The following is a 23,970-nucleotide window of genomic DNA, read 5'->3' as shown; positions in this document are numbered from 1 at the left end:
ATCAGTGTTCTTTCCTCAGCTACGCCATTGATCATTTGGGCCAAAAAAACCAATAACTCAAATGGAAATTTCATTCAATTGTATGTTTTATTTAATTATGCAATTTACTGTATCATTATATATACAGGAATGTTCAACAAATATTTTCAACATAGTGACATGATAAGGTTTTGTCTATTAAGCGTCAAAGATGAATTTACACAATAGAAATACATGTATGTCTGCATTATGATGTAGCATACAGTATCACAATAGAATTTAACAATGAGCACAATCTGTCGCAGCAAAGGAAGCTCAAACTCATCCAAAAATGAATCGGAAAGGTCTGGTCATTTTAATGATATATCACATCGGTTCTATTAAATCTAAGAGGACAATTTTTCTCGAATAATGTTCTCCAGTTTGATACCATCAGCAGCAAAATTTCGAATACCCTCGGCAAGTTTTTCTGTTGCCATCGCATCCTCATTCAACATCCATCTGAATTTGGATTCGCTCAAGGCCACCTTCTCTATGTCCATGGAAGATGCTGAAAAAGGATGGAATTATAACAAATTCATGTCATATTTTTAATGATTTTCCTGTTATGAAATATGCATGCAAAAAGCGTTTTAGGCATTACCTGCATCATTATCCAAATATCTTTTCACTTCAGCAATTGACTTGTTCAGTTCTTCAAGCAACTTTGGGCTAAAATTGATAACAGATCCAATTTTTGGTCCCGTTGCGATCAGTATTAGCCTGGTGCTTGTATATTTACCTGATTGTAAGTTTATCACATCCGGCAAGACCCAGAATTTGAGCAGTATTTCTAAATGATGCACCCATAACTTCAGTCTTGTATCCAAACTTCTTATAGTAATTGTAGATTTTAGTTACACTCACAACACCTGAAAGTATAAAAACCTTTGCATTATATCAGTGTATATAATATCTATACATTATATTTGGACAATTCTAACGCACCTGGATCCTCCAGTAACTCATAAGTTTTTTGTCCGGTATTTTTAACAAACCAATCAAAAATTCTGCCCACAAATGGCGAGATAAGAGTAACATTAGCATCAGCGCATGCTACAGCCTGCAAATGAAAAATCAAAGGAGCTGAAAAGTTAACACCAGAAACAGCATTTTTTCCAATCTTGAATTCAAAATACTATTCTCTTTACCTGAGCAAATGAAAATAACAAAGTAAGGTTACAATGAATACCATGACTCTTTTCCAGCACTCTGAAAATCATAAATATTTCTGTTGTTAGTACTTCTAAATCGAATTTCACTTTCATAATCAGCTAGTATCATATCGTTCAAAACATACTTAGCAGTTTCTATGCCTTCCCACGTTGAAGCGAGCTTGATTAGAATTCGCTCTTTGCTTATTCCCGCTTCTTCAAACATGGAGATGAATTTTTTAGCCTTGGCCAGTGATGCTTCTTTATCAAATGACAATCTATGAATGGATGATTTATGGTAAATCAAGTAGAATATGCAGTATAGACTACAGTAGATTTCTGACTAAAAATCAAATGGAACAAATGATTTTTGATTATGTTCGATCATGGAATTCGATTGCACTGTGTTGCAATGATTCCAAGATTTGTGAGCAGTTTACCTACCTCGCGTCAACTTCAATAGAAACTCTTCCTGGAACTATTTTCAGAATCTCGTTTCCAAAAAGTACAAACAGTTTATCAGTTGCTTCCAAAACCTGTTCATCCAGATTCCTAGAAAATAAAGACACATACAAAACAAATACCTTTTAAAGAACTTACCTATCAAAAGCGACTAGGGGACTGCAGTTTAGGTGACCCTAATGGTAATGTCCCTAACCATGACACTCAGTAACACTAGCCCCACGTAGTGGAAAGTAGTAAGTTACCTCATCATTGGGCTTATACGTCCAATGTGGCTTATGTGGTTTGTGAATATATCTGATCATGAAACTCTACCACACAGACAGGTTACTGACTTAGGTGGAAAGGTGACCTTTAAACTGCAGTCCTATAACAGCTGATTTGGTTTTAATCGAACTTACGATGCTTTACTCTTAGCATATTGAATAGCTTCTTGTAAGAGGTGCTGATATTGAGGCATCTTTGTAGCAGCAAGAATTAAAGATGGATTGGTTGTTGCATCTGTCGGTTTGAATTTATCCATCACTGAAGAATTAAATTACATGAATAATAAATTATCACACACAACTCTCTCACACACACATAATGTTTTAATTCTATTCAGACACGTGAAAAGAGCACCATGATCATATTCAGTTTGCCAGTCTGTCAAAAAGGGGTTTCAGTCTGGTTTGCCTTTCTTTCCGCCCTGCCTTTCTGACTCTGTCACGTTTGAGTTGTTAATTATTAATTACCTCCAAAATCACCGGTGTCAGCGACGATAGTCGTGAATGCCTTCAGTTGATCTAATGTAGAAGCCATCGTTTCAATTAGTTATGGACACAGAGAGACTGAAAGCTGCAAAATACTGACAACTTTTAACAGGCGACCACCACAGTCACAGTAAGGGCACGAAATGAATTGACATTGAATTTAAAAGACGAAAACGCGGAATAGGAATTTCGATTACGTGTTTTACTCTTATAGGACTTAATGCCGTTCTTCATGCCTGGCATCTGGGTTCGAATCCTGGACCACAAAACTAAAAGCAACATTTCGCTTTCATCTAAATAAGTTTCCCAAAATTTTAAATTTCATAATGCGTCCGCATAGCTATTTAATTACTGTCACGGATCCGGGCTCGTGACGGCACGCCGGTATGATTGTGTGATTCTATTTTTATTGAACCTTTTAGAGAATATCGTGATGAAATCTGATTCTTGGCGCCGAGTTTTGTTTAAGTTTTTGAAACGTCGCTCTGACTACACTACGTGCCCGATGATCATTTATTTCTCAAACATTGAGTTCATCGTGCGCACTGTATGAAACCTCATCCGAAAATACAAAATCTAATGAGATTTTTGGGAATTTTTCAAATAGGAAACTGTGTGGAAAACCGTTTTCTGAATATGTCGCGAATAAATTGTGGAAGACATAGATTCGATGAATCCGATCAAAAATGAATCATTAGTGATTAAAACCCGACGCGGTACGATGTTTTACTTTGTGGGAATCGAGATTACTCAAAGGAATCAATGTGTTCGACCAAAAAATTTCAGGAATGAATTGTATAGCCTACCTTGTCCGACAGCAACTTCTAAGTTTATCGAATAAATGTGCCCTTATCTCTTTACCGGTCAAAAGGTAAAGATAAAAGTTTGTCGCGTAGTTTGAACTTTGTATGAGGTTTGTAATGGCGTTCAGACGATTGATATATTTCGGTCGTTCTTTCATGAGACTGGTGAATGTGCTGGAAATAGCGGGTGGAAACGTCGTAGCCGTAAACATCGCCGATACGGACAGCAACATCATCGTTATTCTCATCGTTTGCGCGCTTTTCATTTCACCCGAACCGAAATCTTTCTGTTTCTGTAGATTAGCGATGATGATGATGTTGAAGATGATGATAAGAATGGCCGGAATGTAATATTTCATAATGACGCTGAATAGAAAATGTATACGTTGATGGAGACGACTGACGTAACATCCGAGATGATCTTCATATTTCACTATGAACAGGCTATAAGAAGGGATAGCCATTGAAGCGAGGGTCAAGCACAAAGTGTTGATCCGGGCAAACTTTGCCGTGCACAGAATCCTCGCTGTAAATGGTTTTAGAACCAAAATAAGTCGTTCCAACGCGATGAAAACCACTAGATAAGACCCGAGATAAAATGGAATGTTCATTATATAAGTATATATGGCGCACCAATCGTGTTTTATTGTTATGTAAGGATAACCTAATACGTAATTAGGAATCGGGATAAAAAATATTTGCGAACAGCCGAGATCGGCGAGAGCAAGAGCGGCTAAATAATTCGCGTAGGAATGACCGCGAAAACGTGCACTCATCATCGTAAATAAACTACATAGATTACCGAGAAGTCCGACACCGTAGATCGTCGGTAGCGAAATCAGAGCGAACATGCGAAGAAACGGTTCCTTCTGGGCTTGTACCGGTAGAATGTTGAGTAGAATCGAAGCGATAAATGGTTTACCGATCTGTAAGCCATCAAGAGCACCGGTACTACTGTTGAATCGGCGATTCATTCTGTCTGCGAATAGTTGACTTCCCAAAAACAAAGTCATCTCATATTCTTAGTTATATATATATATATATATATATACTTAGTGTCGATGATCGACACATGAATTCACTATTGATCAAATGATTGTAGAGATAATTACTTAATAGGCCGTAATTTACGCGTCCACTACAATTCTCGCGAAGACAGAATGATTTCAAATCGATAGAATAAGAATGATATAAGAATAACTGGGTGAAAAAATATATAAGCTACTATTCATAAGCCACAGTATGCTAAGATTATCAACGATAGAAAAAAGTACTCACAAGAATGAATTGATATTTTTGCTGACAAAATCTATTTGTTTCTTTCTCAAATGAAAAACAAAATGTTTTTGTAGATAAAGCTCTCATTTATCTAGATACAAATATGCTCATTTATTTAGATATAAAAAACCGAAGTAGCCGTCGTCATTCTCAAGAATCAAGTTCTACTTCAGCCTCGATGCAACCGATTTCAACTCCGTCGGCCATGATGCGAGCTTTAGCATGATAATGACCCTGAAAATAAAAAATGAAAAACTTCGAAAAAGCAGATTTGTGTGTTCCGTTTGAGTTTCTCTGTTAGTGTATACATGAATTCTTATGCTGATTGAATGTGAAAAAGTTTGATAGAAAAAATGATATCTTACATAAATGGTTGGGATTGAAGGTATAATGATGTAGTCCATGTTAAAACTCATCGGGCATTTTTTGAAAGGACAGTGGCATTGAATTCCCTGTTCAACGACTTCAGGGGGACAAGTTAACTGGTTTAATCGCGGACAAATGTCTCTGTATTCGCTGAAACGAAATATAGAAGCATATAAAATTTCCTGGCAGTTGTATCGACTTTTATCCTGTAAATCATCGATTCTTACCATGACCCGATCTCTTTTACACATGGTATGTAAACCCAAGCGGACCAAACTTTCCTCTTTAATGACACTTTGACATCGATCTGACCGCCTATTTTCCTATTTACAGTTACTAATGCATCAATGTTCCCGGGAACTCGATAGGATGGGGTGTAAGACTAACTTTTGTAAAGTCAATCAGTTGACTTTCTACAAAATATAATGTGTCAATGAGTTATCCGTCAGTAAGTCTATTTTCTGAAATTTATCACAGTTTTATTATTGTAAGCCTATACAAAAATTTCTTATTTACAGAACAAAGAAAAACTACACAACGATAAAATCAATCGGAAAATGGATGAACAGTTCCATATAGATCTATAATGTTTCACTTATCTATGTGACAATCTGTTGGAACAATGTACACGATTGATATACCGATATCGACAAAACAATTTTCAAATCACTTCTTGACTCAATACTATACTGACCATCACAGTTTTTGACATACATGCCCGCATTTGCAAACCCGACCAACAGCCCGATCACGATATAATCCAACATGATGCTTGTTTGAGTTCCACACGTTCTCCTCGATCGTGTACTCGGCTTTATATAGTGGTGGGGAACGGTTGATTTTTTTGGGGTTTTTGAACATTATTGAACAGCTGTTATTAATCTAAATGACTGAAGAGTGTAACTGGCTGGGTTTTTTGTATCGGCAGGCTGGCTGGGGAACTAGCATTTACACCAGCGGTAGGATTCCATCCATCAGGAAGGCAGTTAACTGGGTGAAAAGAATATAAGCTATTATTCATAAGCTAAGATAATCAACGATAAAAAATGAATTGGACACGTGAAGTACTCATAAGATTAATTGATATTTTTGCTGACAAAATCCATTTGTTTCTTTCTCAAATGAAAAAAAAAGAAGTTTTTTGTAGATAAAGCTATCATCTATCTAAATACAAATGTCGAGGAGCCGTCGTCATTCTCAAGATTCAAGTTCTACTTCAGCCTCAATGCAACCGATTTCAACTCCGTCGGCCATAATGTGAGCTTTAGCATAAAAACGACCCTGAAAATAGAAAATAAAAAACTTCGTCCTTGGGAAAAGCAGATTTGTGAAGTTTGTCGTTTGGTATTGAATGTGACAAAGTTTGATAGAAAATATGATCTCTTACGTCAGCAAGTAACCCGAGACCTGTTGGGATTGAAGGTAAAATGATGTTGTCCATGTTAAAACTCATCGGGCCTTTTTTGAAAGGACAGTGGCATTGAATTCCCTGTTCAACGACTTCAGGGGGACAACTAAACTGTTTCAATCGCGAACAAATATCTTTGTATTCGCTGAAACGAAATGTAGAATCATCTAAAATTTCCTGGCAGTTGTATCGACTTTTATCCTGTAAATCAGCGATTCTTACCATGACCCGATCTCTTTTATGCATGGTATGGGAACCCAAGCGAACCAAACTTTCCTCTTTAATGACACTTTGACATCGATCTGACCGCCTATTTCCCTATTTACAGTTGCTAACGCATCGATGTTCAATCTACCCGGAAACTTGATAGGATGGGGTGTAAGACTAACTTTTGTAAAGTCAATCAGTTTATTTTGACTTCCTACAAAATATATATGTGTCAATGAGTTATCCGTCAGTAAGTCTATTTTCTGAAATTTATCACAGTTCTATCATTATAGGCCTATTCAATAATTTCTAATTTTACAGAACAAATAAATACTACAAAATAATAAAATCAATCGAAAAATGGATGAAATGAGTTTCATATAGATTTGTAATTTTTCACTTAGCTATGTGACAATCTGTTTGAACAATGTATTGATATATCGATATCGACGAAACAATTTTCAAATCACTTCTTGACTCATTAGTATACTGACCATCACAGTTCTTCACATACATGCCCGCATTTGCAAACCCGACCAACAGCCCGATGACGATATAATTCAACATGATGCTTGTTTGAGTTCAACACGTTCTCCTCGATCGTGTACTCGGCTTTATATAGTGGCGGGGATCGGTAGATTTTATGTGATTTTTGAATATTATCGAACAGCTGTTATTAATTTAAATGAATGATAAGCACATTTCCGCGCCATGAAAAATTATATAGTCAATTTATGCATATTATGCCAACTATCCATCAAGATCATGTAGTGTTGAAAACAGAATATATATATATATACACACATATATACCGGGCTATATTTACATGTGATATCGTTCGCACTTGGAATGATTTTGATAATTGATCTTTTAGTAATTTCAGATTTGTGGTTATCAGTTTTTAGAGGCGCTTAGCTTCTAAGCTTTTATGTTTATTATATAGCGGATATGAAGATAAGCGCTTAACATTTGAATACAACCATGTCTAAAACGACAGCGTAATTTTTTTTTTGAATCGAAAATTTATTTTTTCTCAAGTTTCTTGTGACATTAACAATGAATTTAGACTCAAGTTTAACTTCAGCTTCATGACATCCGATTTCTTTACCGTCGACACTAATAACAAATAACAGCTTGGTGCGGTATCGTTCCCTGGAATATGTTGATACAATTTAATCAGGCCCGAGTTAAAGCTCGATTTATCGGTCATTTTTCGAATCAAATCAAATCGGCAACAGTGAATTTGTTCTAGTTATCATTAGACCAGGATATTCTATACATACGTTGACCTACGAGCAATTGTTGAGATAATTGCTCGTGGCGTTGACATAGGTTCCAAATTCGGTCGGGATCTTGGGCAGATCAATTCCATTTATGTTGAAACTGATTTTCTAAACATTTTACACATTATGCCCGAGGATCCTTTATTTCAAACATTCATCCCACAGAATTCATCCTGCGCACTGTATGATTGACTAGCCTATACGATTTTCATTGGATTTCGTTGGATTTCGAACAAAAGAAGGCCTATTTAATTACATAGGAAACCTCATCAGAAAATACGAAAACTAATGAAATATTTGGAAATTGTTCAAATTAGGAAACTGTGTGGAAAACCGTTTTCTGAATATGTCGCGAATAAATTGTGGAAGACATAGATTTCCATGAATCCGATCAAAACATGAGTAGTGATGAAAACCCGCCGCGGTGTTTTACTTTGTGGGAATCGAGATTACTCAAAGGATTCAATGTGTTCGACGAAAAATTTCATGAATGAATTGTATAGCCTACCTTGTCCGACAGCAACTTCTAAGTTTATCGAATAAATGTGCCCTTATCTCTTTGCCGGTCAAAAGGTAAAGATAAAAGTTTGTCGCGTAGTTTGAATTTTGCATGAGGTTTGTAATGGCGTTCAGACGATTGATATATTTCGGTCGTTCTTTCATGAGACTGGTGAAAGTGCTGGAAATAGCGGGTGGAAACGTCGTAGCCGTAAACATCGCCGATACGGACAACAACATCATCGTTATTCTCATCGTTTGCGCGCTTTTCATTTCACCCGAACCGAAATCTTTCTGTTTCTGTAGATTAGCGATGATGATGATGTTGAAGATGATGATAAGAATGGCTGGAATGTAATATTTCATAATGACGCTGAATAGAAAATGTATACGTTGATGGAGACGACTGACGTAACATCCGAGATGATCTTCATATTTCACTATGAACAGGCTATAAGAAGGGATAGCCATTGAAGCGAGGGTCAAACACAAAGTGTTGATCCGGGCAAACTTTGCCGTGCACAGAATCCTCGCTGTAAATGGTTTTAGAACCAAAATAAGTCGTTCCAACGCGATGAAAACCACTAGATAAGACCCGAGATAGAATGGAATGTTTAGTACATAAGTATATATGGCGCACCAATCGTGTTTTATTGTTATGTAAGGATAACCTAATATGTAATTAGGAATCGGGATGAAAAATACTTGCGAACAGCCGAGATCGGCGAGAGCAAGAGCGGCTAAATAATTCGCGTAGGAATGACCGCGAAAACGTGCACTCATCATCGTAAATAAACTACATAGATTACCGAGAAGTCCGACACCGTAGATCGTCGGTAGCGAAATCAGAGCGAACATGCGAAGAAACGGTTCCTTCTGGGCTTGTACCGGTAGAATGTTGAGTAGAATCGAAGCGAAAAATGGTTTACCGATCTGTAAGCCACCATGAGCACCGGTACTACTGTTCAATCGGCGATTCATTCTGTCTGCGAATAGTTGACTTCCCAAGACAAAGTCATCTCATATTCTTAAATATTACATATAAGTGTCGACCACCGATAAATCTGCACCTGAATCCACTATTGATTAAATGATTGTAGAGATAACTATTTAATAGGCCGTGATTAACGCGTGCACTAAAATTCTGCCGAGGACAGAATGATTTCAAATCGATAGAACAAGATTATCTGGGTGAAAAAAATATATAAGCTACTATTCATAAGCCACAGTATGCTAAGATTATAAACGATAAAGAAAAATGAATTGCACATATGAAGAACTCATAAGAATAAATTCATATTTTGTTGACAAAATCCATTTGTTTCTTTCTCAAATGAAAAACATGTTTTTTGTAGACATAAGCTATCATTTGCTTAAGATATCGAGCATCAGATATCGAAGTAGTCGTCGTCATTTAAGAGTCAAGTCCTACTTCCGCTTCGATACAACCGATTTCAACTCCGTCGGCCATGATGCGAGCTTTAGCATAATACTGACCCTGAAAATAGAAAATGAAAACTGTGTCCTTGGGAAAAGCAGATTTGCGAAGTTTGTCGTTTAGTATCTCTGTTAGTGTATACATGAAGTGTTATACTGATTGAATGTGACAAAGTTTGATAGAAAATATGATCTCTTACGTCAGCAAGTAACCCCAGACCTGTTGGGATTGAAGGTACAATGATGTTGTCCATGTTAAAACTCATCGGGCCTTTTTTGAAAGGACAGTGGCATTGAATTCCCTGTTCAACGACTTCAGGGGGACAACTAAACTGTTTCAATCGCGAACAAATATCTTTGTATTCGCTGAAACGAAATGTAGAATCATCTAAAATTTCCTGGCAGTTGTATCGACTTTTATCCTGTAAATCAGCGATTCTTACCATGACCCGATCTCTTTTATGCATGGTATGGGAACCCAAGCGAACCAAACTTTCCTCTTTAATGACACTTTGACATCGATCTGACCGCCTATTTCCCTATTTACAGTTGCTAACGCGTCGATGTTCAATCTACCCGGAAACTTGATAGGATGGGGTGTAATACTAACTTTTGTAAAGTCAATCAGTTTATTTTGACTCCCTACAAAATATATATGTGTCAATGAGTTATCCGTCAGTAAGTCTATTTTCTGAAATTTATCACAGTTCTATCATTATAGGCCTATTCAATAATTTCTAATTTTACAGAACAAATAAATACTACAAAATAATAAAATCAATCGAAAAATGGATGAAATGAGTTTCATATAGATTTGTAATTTTTCACTTAGCTATGTGACAATCTGTTTGAACAATGTATTGATATATCGATATCGACGAAACAATTTTCAAATCACTTCTTGACTCATTAGTATACTGACCATCACAGTTCTTCACATACATGCCCGCATTTGCAAACCCGACCAACAGCCCGATGACGATATAATTCAACATGATGCTTGTTTGAGTTCAACACGTTCTCCTCGATCGTGTACTCGGCTTTATATAGTGGCGGGGATCGGTAGATTTTATGTGATTTTTGAATATTATCGAACAGCTGTTATTAATTTAAATGAATGATAAGCACATTTCCGCGCCATGAAAAATTATATAGTCAATTTATGCATATTATGCCAACTATCCATCAAGATCATGTAGTGTTGAAAACAGAATATATATATATATACACACATATATACCGGGCTATATTTACATGTGATATCGTTCGCACTTGGAATGATTTTGATAATTGATCTTTTAGTAATTTCAGATTTGTGGTTATCAGTTTTTAGAGGCGCTTAGCTTCTAAGCTTTTATGTTTATTATATAGCGGATATGAAGATAAGCGCTTAACATTTGAATACAACCATGTCTAAAACGACAGCGTAATTTTTTTTTTGAATCGAAAATTTATTTTTTCTCAAGTTTCTTGTGACATTAACAATGAATTTAGACTCAAGTTTAACTTCAGCTTCATGACATCCGATTTCTTTACCGTCGACACTAATAACAAATAACAGCTTGGTGCAGTATCGTTCCCTGGAATATGTTGATACAATTTAATCAGGCCCGAGTTAAAGCTCGATTTATCGGTCATTTTTCGAATCAAATCAAATCGGCAACAGTGAATTTGTTCTAGTTATCATTAGACCAGGATATTCTATACATACGTTGACCTACGAGCAATTGTTGAGATAATCGCTCGTGGCGTTGACATAGGTTCCAAATTCGGTCGGGATATTGGGCAGATCAATTCCATTTATGTTGAAACTGATTTTCTAAACATTTTACACATTATGCCCGAGGATCCTTTATTTCAAACATTCATTCCACAGAATTCATCCTGCGCACTGTATGATTGACTAGCCTATACGATTTTCATTGGATTTCGTTGGATTTCGAACAAAAGAAGGCCTATTTAATTACATAGGAAACCTCATCAGAAAATACGAAAACTAATGAAATATTTGGAAATTGTTCAAATTAGGAAACTGTGTGGAAAACCGTTTTCTGAATATGTCGCGAATAAATTGTGGAAGACATAGATTTCCATGAATCCGATCAAAACATGAGTAGTGATGAAAACCCGCCGCGGTGTTTTACTTTGTGGGAATCGAGATTACTCAAAGGATTCAATGTGTTCGACGAAAAATTTCAGGAATGAATTGTATAGCCTACCTTGTCCGACAGCAACTTCTAAGTTTATCGAATAAATGTGCCCTTATCTCTTTGCCGGTCAAAAGGTAAAGATAAAAGTTTGTCGCGTAGTTTGAATTTTGCATGAGGTTTGTAATGGCGTTCAGACGATTGATATATTTCGGTCGTTCTTTCATGAGACTGGTGAAAGTGCTGGAAATAGCGGGTGGAAACGTCGTAGCCGTAAACATCGCCGATACGGACAACAACATCATCGTTATTCTCATCGTTTGCGCGCTTTTCATTTCACCCGAACCGAAATCTTTCTGTTTCTGTAGATTAGCGATGATGATGATGTTGAAGATGATGATAAGAATGGCCGGAATGTAATATTTCATAATGACGCTGAATAGAAAATGTATACGTTGATGAAGACGACTGACGTAACATCCGAGATGATCTTCATATTTCACTATAAACAGGCTATAAGAAGGGATAGCCATTGAAGCGAGGGTCAAACACAAAGTGTTGATCCGGGCAAACTTTGCCGTGCACAGAATCCTCGCCGTAAATGGTTTTAGAACCAAAATAAGTCGTTCCAACGCGATGAAAACCACTAGATAAGACCCGAGATAAAATGGAATGTTTATTATATAAGTATATATGGCGCACCAATCGTGTTTTATTGTTATGTAAGGATAACCTAATATGTAATTAGGAATCGGAATGAAAAATACTTGCGAACAGCCGAGATCGGCGAGAGCAAGAGCGGCTAAATAATTCGCGTAGGAATGACCGCGAAAACGTGCACTCATCATCGTAAATAAACTACATAGATTACCGAGAAGTCCGACACCGTAGATCGTCGGTAGCGAAATCAGAGCGAACATGCGAAGAAACGGTTCCTTCTGGGCTTGTACCGGTAGAATGTTGAGTAGAATCGAAGCGAAAAATGGTTTACCGATCTGTAAGCCACCAAGAGCACCGGTACTACTGTTCAATCGACGATTCATTCTGTCTGCGAATAGTTGACTTCTCAAAACAAAGTCATCTCATATTCTTAAATATTACATATAAGTGTCGACCACCGATAAATCTGCACATGAATTCACTATTGATCAAATGATTGTAGCGATAATTACTGAATAGGCCGTAATTTACGCGTCCACTACAATTCTCGCGAAGACAGAATGATTTCAAATCGATAGAATAAGAATGATATAAGATTTAACTGGGTGAAAAAATATATAAGCTACTATTCATAAGCCACAGTATGCTCTAAGATTATCAATGATAAAGAAAAAAGAATTGCACACGTTAAGTACTCATAAGAATAAATTCATATTTTGTTGACAAAATCCATTTGTTTCTTTCTCAAATGAAAAACATGTTTTTTGTAGACATAAGCTATCATTTGCTTAAGATATCGAGCATCAGATATCGAAGTAGCCGTCGTCATTTAAGAGTCAAGTCCTACTTCCGCTTCGATACAACCGATTTCAACTCCGTCGGCCATGATGCGAGCTTTAGCATAATACTGACCCTGAAAATAGAAGATGAAAACTGTGTCCGTGGGAAAAGCAGATTTGCGAAGTTTGTCGTTTAGTATCTCTGTTAGTGTATACATGAAGTGTTATACTGATTGAATGTGACAAAGTTTGATAGAAAATATGATCTCTTACGTCAGCAAGTAACCCCAGACCTGTTGGGATTGAAGGTACAATGATGTTGTCCATGTTAAAACTCATCGGGCCTTTTTTGAAAGGACAGTGGCATTGAATTCCCTGTTCAACGACTTCAGGGGGACAACTAAACTGTTCCAATCGCGAACAAATATCTTTGTATTCGCTGAAACGAAATGTAGAATCATCTAAAATTTCCTGGCAGTTGTATCGACTTTTATCCTGTAAATCAGCGATTCTTACCATGACCCGATCTCTTTTATGCATGGTATGGGAACCCAAGCGAACCAAACTTTCCTCTTTAATGACACTTTGACATCGATCTGACCACCTATTTCCCTGTTTACAGTTGCTAATGCATCAATGTTCAATCTACCCGGGAACTTGATAGGATGGGGTGTAAGACTAACTTTTGAAAAGTCAATCAGTTTATTTTGACTTCCTACAAAATATAATGTGTCAATGAGTTATCCGTCAGTAAGTCTATTTTCTGAAATTTATCACAGTTTTATTATTATAGGCCTATACAATAATTTGTTATTTTCAGAACAAAGAAAAACTACACAATAATAAAATCAATCGAAAAAAGGATGAAATGAGTTTCATATAGATCTATAATGTTTCACTTATCTATGCGACAAACTGTTGGAACAATGTACACGATTGATATATCGATATCGACGAAACAATTTTCAAATCACTTCTTGACTCATTACTATACTGACCATCACAGTTCTTCACATACATGCCCGCATTGGCAAACCCGACCAACAGCCCGATCACGACATAATTCAACATGATGCTTGTTTGAGTTCAACACTTTCTCCTCAAGTACTCGAAGTTGTATAGTTATATAGTTGCGGGGATTCACATTTTGTGGGAATTTTAAATATGATTGAACAGCTGTTATTATTGTAAATAAATGATAAGAAAATATAACCGCCGTAAAAATTGAATAGTCAATTTATGTATATTATGCCGACTAATACTGTTGAAAACAGATTATGACGACCTTGTCAAATGGAACGGCCTTGTCCTTTGAAACTACGGAAGACAATTTTTATGAGTTAAAAAGTCGAAATTTCGTTCTTGTTTTTGATTGAGTGTTGGTGATGTTGTTCGCGTTTGAAATCATTTTAATAATTGATCTTTTAGTAATTAAAATCCATTCAGATTTGTGATTATCAGTTTTTAGTGGCGCTCCGATGCGCATTAATGTTTATTAGATTTATTAGCGGATATGAAGATCAGCGCTTAATGATTGGATACAACCATGACTAAAACGACTACATTATTCTTTTATATGAAAAATCTATTCTTTCTCAACATTTTGTGACATTAACACATGAATTAAGACTTCAGTTTTACTTCAGCTTCAAGACATCCGATTTCTTTACCGTCAGCACGAATAACAGCTTTAGCGCGGTATTGTCCCTAAAATAATAAATATATGGAAAATGTTGATACAATCTTATCAGGCTAAATCTTGATTTATTGGAAATTTTTCGAATCAAATCGTGTCGACATCAGTGGAATTGGTTCCAGTTATAATTAGAACAGCTTGTTTTATACATACATTGACAAAAGATCCAAATCCGGTCGGAATCGTAGGCAGATCAATTCCATCCATGTTGAAACTGACTGGACCGGGTTTGAAGGGGCACTGACATTGTATGTTCTGGGCGATCATCTCAGGTGGGCAGGTGAACTTCTTCAGTTCGGAACAAATATCACGATACAGGCTGTAAGGAAAAAATAGAAGTGATGTAACGAAATGTTTGAAACCTCGCGACCACACGTAGATTAGGAATTTGCCCGAACCAAACTCTTGGCCAGTGTCTAATTAGAAAACGCAAAATCACTCATTCGTTAGTAAAATGCTATGAAAATGATACTGTGGTATGTGAGGTGAGTCACTTCCAGAAATAATAGGCATTCAAACTCAATAACTTGTGTCCGGGCCTGGTGGAACGTTTTGGGTCGAGGCATATTTCAATGTCAAACTGCTAATTTGGAACCCGTGTGAATGTTTGGCCCGGGCCAAAACGCTTGCGTGATCGCTGATTTGTACACCGGAAGCAAGCAATAGAATTGAAAATAAGTTCTTTCTGATTCTTGAACTCTGGAACAGAATTCAGAAATATTGACGAAGGCTGAGGGCAAAATGATTTGATAGCTGTTTACATACCATGAACCAACATTGCTGATGCATGGGATCTTCACCCAAGCGAACAAAACTTTCTTCTTCAAAGTGACCTGAACATCAACTCGTCCTTTGATTTCCTTGTTAACAATAGCAGCGGCATCTATGTTCAATTTACCCGGAAATACAATGGTGCTCGGGTTGATGCTCAATTTCTTCACATCTACGAGGTTATTCTTGCCTAAGTTAAAAAGCAAAGCAAAACATGTTATCATTCATCCAACTTTGAAATATCAGACATTAAGAAAATCAAGAAGAGTTTTAGTAATTCTGGTGTGTAATTCCTACCGCAGCTTTTTAACGAAACGGCACCAGCAACAGCCACGAACAGGGCGAATACGGCGAATCTAAACATGATTTAGTACATGGAGTCGAGCTTAAATTTCATTTATATACGCAAAATCGTGGGAAAGTGGTCACTCGAGTCCATTACACTGGCGAGAACTGATAAGATCTGTTTAATGTGTCTGAAATCTTAAAACACTGATTTTCGTATTTAGTATTACGTGGCGTGTTCAATTAGTTTTTATTCTGTAGGAAAGTGCGATGGTTTCATGTGTAAATTGTAACCTCGAATAATGCCCATGTTTACAAAATGCAACTCTGTGTGTGTGTTTGCGTTTGTCAGGTCCATTTCCGTCTAATCGATGCGAATGTATGCCCGGCGAGCGAAAAAATGATTACTGCAAACATAAAAGGTTTCAGCCTTCTATCTGTTCCTAATAATAATACAAGTTTCATTTGTTGCAAAATATCACGTTGATAATGAAAGAATAAACGAGGCTCCTGCTATAAATGAATCGCATACCATATTAACGGCTCATTTTGTCACATGCGGAAGGTGAAATGTAAGTTTTGCTAAATGTTCATCTAAATTTACGCTATTTTTCTTTCTATATAAGAATATCGTTATTCGAGGTCGTTTCTCGATGAAATATTTTTTCCAAGTGATTTCTCACATAAATCAGCAATATTTGTGGTTTTCTAGAGCAAAAAACAGAGAACGAATACACAACCGGCTAGTTTTTTAAAATGGACAAAAATGATTTACATATTCATGTTGATTACTGGTAAGTTAATGTGGAAGATTTATGTTGTTAAACATTTCATGTTGTTTTCAAACAGAACATTAGAAAATGAATACAATCTTTTCCAAACTATTCAGTTATATTTGACAAACATATGGAATGAAGTTTACAGAGTTAAAACTGGCCATTCTGGAACGTTATAAAGACAGCCAAGTAACAGGATCATACTCTGTAATAGGTCAGTAATGTATCAGGGATTAATGTGATCAATATCTGGAACAGTTATTGAAGTGTACTAGGTATATCAAGAATGATATTTTAAATATTTAGGGTCATTTGAGGTCTACAAAAATGGCGATTTGATTTATTCAAAACTAGAAACTAATGAATTTCCAAATTTCGACGAGGTAATTATCAAAAAAACCAATCGTCCTATTATATGTGGAAAGAATTTTGAAATGAGGTTTTCTGTTCATGTGTTTTGATTTATTTTAGTTATTGATGTCGTTCTCTCCCGACAAACAGCGTAGTGAGAACAAATCCCAATCACGTGGAATAAAATCTGTTTCCTGTCTATTATTATAAAGATGGGAAAACACGAGTTTCGCAGAGTGTAATACCTCTGATACGTCAGCGAAATGGTAGCGCGTTCTTTCGTGAGTAAAACTCCAATATCCATTTAAAGATTGACTCGTCATTCTGCGACCTGAATGACATCGTTATTCGAACTAGCCTCTCGCTAAGGGTAGCGGTTGATAAGCCAAGGTCGCGTGGTGATCTTCAATCTTCAGCAAACCGATAAATGAGAAAATGTTGCTCTATACATTATAATGGAACAAACTTAACTAATAAATATGTTTTAACGAATTCTTCAAATAATATCTAAAAATTTATTGTCTTTTTTCGTTTCAAAAAAAATTATCACAGGTATAGCTGTCTAATGTATCAGTGTTATTGAAGGGACCGTTTGTAGAATAAGAGACATCTTAGAATTACAAAAACAATATTTCATAGATGTTTTTTACAGTTAGAGACGGTCCCACGAGGAATTCTAATTAGTAAGAAATCTACGCCGATAGAACTTGGTCGAGAAAATCTTCATATGATATTTTTCCATTCATATTTGAATCGAATTCTGACAGTAAAATGAACAGGTCATCGGCAGTGACGTCAATGTTACACAAGCTGAGAACCTTCTGGAAATCCGTTATTTCCAAGAAACCGTCGCTGTTCGAATCCATCTTCTTAAATGCGCGACGAAGTGTTTTCCAATCGGTGACCAACTGTAATTAGAAATAACGAATAACATCTTCAAATGTTCCATCACGCATATCACGATCGAAAGGATTTGAGAATTTTGATTTCTAGACAGTCATTCACTGCATCCCTTACAAACCCACCAGTCTTATCAGCAGAGAACAAAACGGTTTGTTTGATTTTGAAATAAGAATGAAGTAAAATGTTAGAACATCCAAATGATTATATATAACCTACAACTAGAACATATAAGCACGTGTCCATCACATTTAGTAAAAGCATTTGATACAGCAAGGGGAAGGACATAAAGTATGGGTTCACTAAGGGAAGCCTATGATATATTTTGAGGGTACCTTTTCTCTAATTTCATCCATTACTTTTATAACAGTTATCCGTTCACCTGATTTTTGCTGTGGAGATAAACTTACTACATTTACAGTTTTGCTTTATAATCAAAAATCTAATTCCTAACGTGTTTCTAATCAACGGTCATTTAGTCATCTAACCTTTCAACACTTTTCATTAGTATTACCGTAGTCTAAACTAGTTTTTCTCACAGTCTCGTGAACTATCTCATTTTAATAATAGTTTTTCTTTGAATTTCTGTATTGACATTGATAAGGTGGATGTTAATCTATCATTCAGATAAACACATCAATTGTGCAAACAATATAAACAGACGTGTGTTTTGCAATATCAACCTTTTTCTGAAGTCGGTGTGTTAGCTTAGTGTACATTTCTGCTTTCGATGACTGAGATCTCGATTTTGGTTGCCTCACGAAACTTTGCATGAACGGCATATAATGAAATCTAGAACATAAGACATATATAGATACGACGGCAGAAATGAATTTTAGTGAAACTCAGGATGCACGCTGTACACGAGCGACTTTACCTGCCATTTTTTCGGAGATCGTATCTATTACACAAATCATTAATGTCTGTTTCTGAAAGCTGGAAGTCAAGCAGCTTAAGAATTTCCTAGAAATAAAGGTTTCATCCAGAAAATAAAGATATCATTTAAAAAAATGAACCGACGTTGTTGATATCATCCGTAAGGTGAGATTGGTAAATTATCATCAATGAGACACAGACAGACCTTGAAGTCATCAACTCTGACGGTTGTATACCCTTCGCGATCAACTATTTTCAGTGCTTCTTTTAGTCGATCCCATCTCTGGAGAACCTACAATATGGGTTGGAATACGTTTAGCATAATTTATGGATGGATATAGGCGGTATATATCTTCTGAATATCTGACCTGAATCTGTAATGTTTCGAAAAGTGGGCCGGGGAGTGTCCCCGAACATGGTAGAGATTCCGATATAGATCTAGATGTGCTTGGTCCAGACTTTCTTAGATTAACCCCTGTCCGAAAGCGACCTGTGGCACGTGCGGTCGTACCGGTCGTCTTTATCCTTCGGAGTTCTTCAATTATCGGTTTGGTGCTTTCTATCAAAAAATAAATACAAATTTTCAAATTTGATAAATAGGGTTTCTATCATATAGTCACAGGTATGTGACAGTTTGCATATCTTACCCATAGGTAATTTATTTTTTATGGGTGGTGGTACAAGCTGGTAAATATTCGTCATAAAATGACAAATGAGTTGACGGTATGCGAACATGCCATCTGACGAAAGTCTCAACGATTGCCAAACACTTTCCAGCTCAGTTTTCGTTAGAGGAACATGACAACTACAAAGGAAACAATAAACACTATCAACATTTCTGCTTTTGTAACATAAAAGATGATTATATATCATGACAAATACTCACTCATCAAGCATCTTTGAGAACATATTTTTATCGAGTCGACCAGTATGTTTTCTATCTAGAGCCTTAAAGGACTGTAAAACCAAAAGTTTTTGTTTAGCTACTAAAAGAATAATAATCGTATGAGATTTATTACCAATATTTTACCTTATCTAATTTATGGAATCTGTTTTTGAATAAGTCTTTAAGAATTTCAGTGAGTTCTTCTACACTTCTCTCGTCAGATTTACCGTCGCTATTAGTGACGACAGGTGTTTTAACAATGGTAAGTGATTCTTCTTTTGGAGTTTCCTCTTCTTCTTTTCTAAGGCTTTCACTGCATGGATCAGGGCTATTTTTCTCTTCTTCATTTGTCTTATCCATTTCAACTTTCTCAAAAGTCACTTCTAACTCATCACCGCTAACTTGGCATGTATCATTTGTATGATTTTCCGATTCATTCTCTTTTTTGTGTTCAAATTTTTCCGCTGCTGGATTTTCTTCTTGGTCGTCCGTTTGCTTTTCAAATTTCTCAATTTGCCTCTTGAGTTGTTTCAACTGAGGTGGTGTTCGGAAATGATTCACCTTTGGTAGCATCACACCATGATCAGAATGCATGTTCCATTTTCCAGGCCTTTTAAAAGACAGATAGATCTTACTTCTTTGAATTCATGACAAAGACGTCCCAATTTTTTAGATTTACTCACGTTCCTGTGAACAGTGCCATGAAGCTGCTGTAATCTATGAGTCCATCGCTATCAGGACAGGCAACTTTCATTAAAGTTTCGCGTTGCTGTTTGGTTACAGCAATTCGTAGAACTTTACTAATCGCTTTCTCAAACTCATTCTTTCCAACTAAAGAAATTCCGTATTTATCACGATTCCTGAAACATTTTTGATAATCGAGAATCACCGTTAAGTAAAGTATGTGTAGATCTTTAATCGCAAATTGGAAGAAAATAACTTACTTGAATATGCCTAACAGTTTTAGAAAATCCCCGTGAAAATATTCAATCAGTCTTGCCTCTAACATTTCAGATGTCAGCGTGCTTTCAGTCAAAGGGATCATTTTTTGCTGGAATCTAAATATATGAATATGCCCAATGTATGTATGAATGCATTTCGATGAAAAGAATTTGAGAGTTCGCAAAATTGTTCCACTCACATATGGTATTCACTTCCCACAACTCTATTTAGTATGCTTGTTTCCGATCTGTTTTGAAAACGCATAAGAAAGCTTCTGAAATTCACCAAACCCTGCACTGCTCGGAGACCAATCCTGAAAATGCAAGTCATTTCCTTATGTAAGCACATAAATAACGATGAAAAGCTAGTTTTCCATAAAATCGACGCACCGTGACGGGATTTACCTGGCGAGAAAACCTTCCAGATCGGTAGCAGAAATTGGAAATCCATATTCGCGAAGAATTCTACGAAAGTCTATCCTCGGTATAAGATCTTCATTAACGACATCGAAATATTCGAACGTTTTCATCATCGAATTATAACCTTCTTCAAACTAAATACACGCAAGAAAGACTTTAGAATATATCGAGGAATCCACGACATGTTTAACTCAGAAATGTTAACTGACCTTATAATGTAACATGTCCACAACGTTCGTGAGTTTCGGGACGTCTTTTAGATAATTTCTTTTCATCTTTTCCCTTTTATTTTGAAGTGACTGTTCATGTTCGGTTTTCTCTTGAGTTTTAAGTTCTTCTCTTCTCTCCTCGGCGACTATCTCATCTTCCACACCCATATGAACAGTGATCTGAATATCATTCACATTTGCAAATATTGTTCAGAAAGAAATACAAACTAAAACCAAATGTAGTTAACATTGATCATACCTCTGTCATTGGCTCAATATGTTTTGTCTCAGGAAGAAACTTCTCAGCCATCGGTCTTTTAGTGATTGGAGCAGATTTTGCGGTCCTCACAGTTCCATTATCAATTTTCGGTCTACCTTTCGGGTCTAATCCAAGCATGTGAAAAAACACTCGTGTTTTTACAGCCCCGACACGAAGCAGGTCGTACCTAGTTTGAATTTTAAAAACGTACAGAATATAGATTTTTCAATTAGCCTATACCCTTGAAAACATAAAACAACACGACGATACTTCCTGAGAAAGATATCATACCTTTCCCACAGCTTTTCATGATCATCGAACGTAAGAAAGAGTCCAAGCTTATGACACGCTACTTGCAACTGTGGTGAAACGATTCGGCCTCCTGGAGCTAAACAATTCGGCGGAAATAAGTCTTTCACATCCAACTGCCTGAAAATGTCGAAATTACGTGAGTTACAACGTATTCATTGGTATCTACCATAGAAACCGATTAGATATCCTATAGATATTACCCCGATCTGGCTTTTTCTTTCAGTATTTGTGAAGCAAACCCAGCAGATATATACAGACATTCTGACGAATCGACTGCAGATGAATGGTTGAAATTTCGTTCTAGACTCTGGACATCTTTTTTCTGAACAGGATTCAACCATTCCTGTTTAACAGTCTGAAATTATAGATCATTCGTTCATCTATTGCTGCATGTCCAACTGATACATCTAAAGAATTCATTTATCGCTTGACACGTGAATTCATTCTCACCTCGTTATTTTTAAAGTTTGAAGCAAAATCATCAAATTTGACACTCTTTTCATTCTCAAGGCCGATTCTGTAAATGTAAAGAATATGTATTTGTATTTCAGCTTCGTGGATACGACTTTATAGAATATTTACTGAAAGTTGATATACCGTTTCAGGAAATTATTAAATTGCTCAATCGATATGTATCCACACAATGATGATATAATTCGCATCAAGGCATCACGTGATACAGCTCCGTTACCAGTCGAATCATTCGCTTGAAACTGAAGACGAACTCCATAAAATCCGGACGTCAATTTTTCATTTACGACTTCAAACAGCTTCCAGTAAATAAAAAAAACACAGAGTTTAGAGTTTCAGAATGATAAAACGACATCTGATTCTTAAGTCGGGATGTCTGAAATAATCGAGGTTTTTTAAAGTTTTTTTTTCCAAGAAAACATGCGAAGCAGATGTTGGTATCAATTCTGGAAGGCAATATCAAATTCGTGTACGACATGTAGATACGAACTCTGGTCTCTTGAACACCTCTACAGATTTGTGAGGACATATTTAATCAAATAAGATTCTCAACTATAAAGCCTATAAACATGTGAACAAATAAATACCAGTCGATTTTATCAATGAATACAAACAATTGGTGCCGTGTAAATTATTTGTCTGGGTTGTTTTGGACACGACATGTAGTTAAATACACGTCGATTTTAAAGATAATGAATGTCTAATAAACCACTGCGAAAGGCACAGAAGGATTTAATTCGATATTTCATCGGTCTAACCAGTTCGAAGAATGTAAATGACAAATTAACAGTTACGTCACAAAAAGTAGGAATTTGGTAATGAAGTTATACCACACTCACAACATCGGTTCCATATTTGGTGCTCGTCTGATTTTCGATTGTGTCAAATTTTTTGCGAGGTTTTGTTGTGTCACTTTTCAGATAATCTACAATTTAATTTAGATTAATTTCATTCACTGTCCTCACTGTCCGATCAATAATTTTAGCCAAAAACAACTAAAGAAAGAATTTCCATATATTTAGAAATACAAACAATATATGCACGTATTATTTACAGACCTGGTAAAGGTTTCGATTCTGAGTTATTGTTAACTTCAAGTGATGGAAGCTCTTCACAACTTTGATGAATTCTAGCAGTAGCTGGTGCCGATCCTGAATACGTCGTATGTTCCGTTTTTAATGAGCCATCGACGCTGCAACTCAATCGACTCGATGAAGATACACCTCTAACATTGAGTTCACCTCTTCTACCGAGTCTAGCGCTCGGATGTACGATAACTGGTAAATTTTTCACGGATCCTTTTGGCGTCGTCGCCGATTTCGATAAAACTGGGGTCCGTACAGACCTCGCTGTACTGGACCCTGCTGCAGACGGCATGCTCCGTTTCACTTACTTGTAGATCACTTGATTTCCTTAAAGAATTTATCAACGACATTCACCTGTCCCACTGCAAGCACCTGCTAATCGCATTGAATTTACAGTGCTAGGTAACTGCCAGGTTATGGTTCGAACAGGTATTTATATGTACAAGAATAGCTTTCGTGATCGCGAGTAAATGTTGAATG

The 23,970-nt window shown here is 36.4% G+C and overlaps 9 protein-coding genes across 9 annotated transcripts; all 9 read right to left on the bottom strand.

Moving 5' to 3' along the window:
* Nucleotides 1-86: 86 nt before the first annotated feature.
* Nucleotides 87-2,531, bottom strand: LOC141904838 (transaldolase-like). The gene is made up of 9 exons (XM_074793494.1): nucleotides 2,369-2,531; nucleotides 2,036-2,159; nucleotides 1,617-1,724; nucleotides 1,319-1,450; nucleotides 1,170-1,230; nucleotides 967-1,081; nucleotides 761-890; nucleotides 623-690; nucleotides 87-529 (listed from the first exon to the last, which is right to left on the bottom strand). The coding sequence occupies exons 1-9, from the start codon at nucleotides 2,433-2,435 to the stop codon at nucleotides 366-368; spliced, it is 969 nt and encodes a 322-aa protein (XP_074649595.1). The 5' UTR covers nucleotides 2,436-2,531; the 3' UTR covers nucleotides 87-365.
* A 657-nt stretch (nucleotides 2,532-3,188) lies between these two features.
* Nucleotides 3,189-4,202, bottom strand: LOC141915371 (putative G-protein coupled receptor B0563.6). Its single transcript, XM_074806865.1, has one exon. The coding sequence runs from the start codon at nucleotides 4,200-4,202 to the stop codon at nucleotides 3,189-3,191; it is 1,014 nt and encodes a 337-aa protein (XP_074662966.1).
* A 1,696-nt stretch (nucleotides 4,203-5,898) lies between these two features.
* On the bottom strand, nucleotides 5,899-7,086 carry LOC141914903 (ganglioside GM2 activator-like). The gene is made up of 4 exons (XM_074806243.1): nucleotides 6,943-7,086; nucleotides 6,464-6,662; nucleotides 6,221-6,386; nucleotides 5,899-6,114 (listed from the first exon to the last, which is right to left on the bottom strand). Exons 1-4 carry the CDS (start codon nucleotides 7,013-7,015, stop codon nucleotides 6,031-6,033), a joined length of 522 nt encoding a protein of 173 aa, XP_074662344.1. The 5' UTR covers nucleotides 7,016-7,086; the 3' UTR covers nucleotides 5,899-6,030.
* Nucleotides 7,087-8,235: 1,149 nt separating this feature from the next.
* LOC141915368 (putative G-protein coupled receptor B0563.6) lies at nucleotides 8,236-9,210 on the bottom strand. The gene has a single exon (XM_074806863.1). The coding sequence runs from the start codon at nucleotides 9,208-9,210 to the stop codon at nucleotides 8,236-8,238; it is 975 nt and encodes a 324-aa protein (XP_074662964.1).
* Nucleotides 9,211-9,501: 291 nt separating this feature from the next.
* On the bottom strand, nucleotides 9,502-10,727 carry LOC141914766 (ganglioside GM2 activator-like). The gene is made up of 4 exons (XM_074806058.1): nucleotides 10,589-10,727; nucleotides 10,110-10,308; nucleotides 9,867-10,032; nucleotides 9,502-9,727 (listed from the first exon to the last, which is right to left on the bottom strand). The coding sequence occupies exons 1-4, from the start codon at nucleotides 10,659-10,661 to the stop codon at nucleotides 9,644-9,646; spliced, it is 522 nt and encodes a 173-aa protein (XP_074662159.1). The 5' UTR covers nucleotides 10,662-10,727; the 3' UTR covers nucleotides 9,502-9,643.
* Nucleotides 10,728-11,881: 1,154 nt separating this feature from the next.
* On the bottom strand, nucleotides 11,882-12,856 carry LOC141915364 (putative G-protein coupled receptor B0563.6). Its single transcript, XM_074806858.1, has one exon. It carries the CDS (start codon nucleotides 12,854-12,856, stop codon nucleotides 11,882-11,884), a length of 975 nt encoding a protein of 324 aa, XP_074662959.1.
* Nucleotides 12,857-13,165: 309 nt separating this feature from the next.
* On the bottom strand, nucleotides 13,166-14,391 carry LOC141912594 (ganglioside GM2 activator-like). Its single transcript, XM_074803889.1, has 4 exons — nucleotides 14,251-14,391; nucleotides 13,769-13,967; nucleotides 13,526-13,691; nucleotides 13,166-13,386 (listed from the first exon to the last, which is right to left on the bottom strand). Exons 1-4 carry the CDS (start codon nucleotides 14,321-14,323, stop codon nucleotides 13,303-13,305), a joined length of 522 nt encoding a protein of 173 aa, XP_074659990.1. The 5' UTR covers nucleotides 14,324-14,391; the 3' UTR covers nucleotides 13,166-13,302.
* A 484-nt stretch (nucleotides 14,392-14,875) lies between these two features.
* LOC141915363 (ganglioside GM2 activator-like) lies at nucleotides 14,876-16,083 on the bottom strand. The gene is made up of 4 exons (XM_074806857.1): nucleotides 16,017-16,083; nucleotides 15,714-15,909; nucleotides 15,102-15,267; nucleotides 14,876-14,959 (listed from the first exon to the last, which is right to left on the bottom strand). Exons 1-4 carry the CDS (start codon nucleotides 16,081-16,083, stop codon nucleotides 14,876-14,878), a joined length of 513 nt encoding a protein of 170 aa, XP_074662958.1.
* Nucleotides 16,084-17,684: 1,601 nt separating this feature from the next.
* LOC141915362 (uncharacterized) lies at nucleotides 17,685-23,782 on the bottom strand. Its single transcript, XM_074806856.1, has 21 exons — nucleotides 23,464-23,782; nucleotides 23,236-23,330; nucleotides 22,532-22,704; nucleotides 22,385-22,451; nucleotides 22,135-22,289; nucleotides 21,914-22,051; nucleotides 21,623-21,809; nucleotides 21,364-21,543; nucleotides 21,140-21,288; nucleotides 20,935-21,048; nucleotides 20,738-20,851; nucleotides 20,477-20,653; nucleotides 19,938-20,403; nucleotides 19,794-19,864; nucleotides 19,555-19,712; nucleotides 19,276-19,466; nucleotides 19,113-19,199; nucleotides 18,909-18,994; nucleotides 18,715-18,823; nucleotides 18,367-18,423; nucleotides 17,685-18,039 (listed from the first exon to the last, which is right to left on the bottom strand). The coding sequence occupies exons 1-21, from the start codon at nucleotides 23,780-23,782 to the stop codon at nucleotides 17,824-17,826; spliced, it is 3,309 nt and encodes a 1,102-aa protein (XP_074662957.1). The 3' UTR covers nucleotides 17,685-17,823.
* Nucleotides 23,783-23,970: the final 188 nt, after the last annotated feature.

Source organism: Tubulanus polymorphus, chromosome 1, assembly GCF_964204645.1.
Source record: "Tubulanus polymorphus chromosome 1, tnTubPoly1.2, whole genome shotgun sequence".
NCBI classification, from domain to species: Eukaryota; Metazoa; Nemertea; class Palaeonemertea; order Tubulaniformes; family Tubulanidae; genus Tubulanus; species Tubulanus polymorphus.
This window is presented reverse-complemented; position numbering and strand designations above follow the sequence as displayed.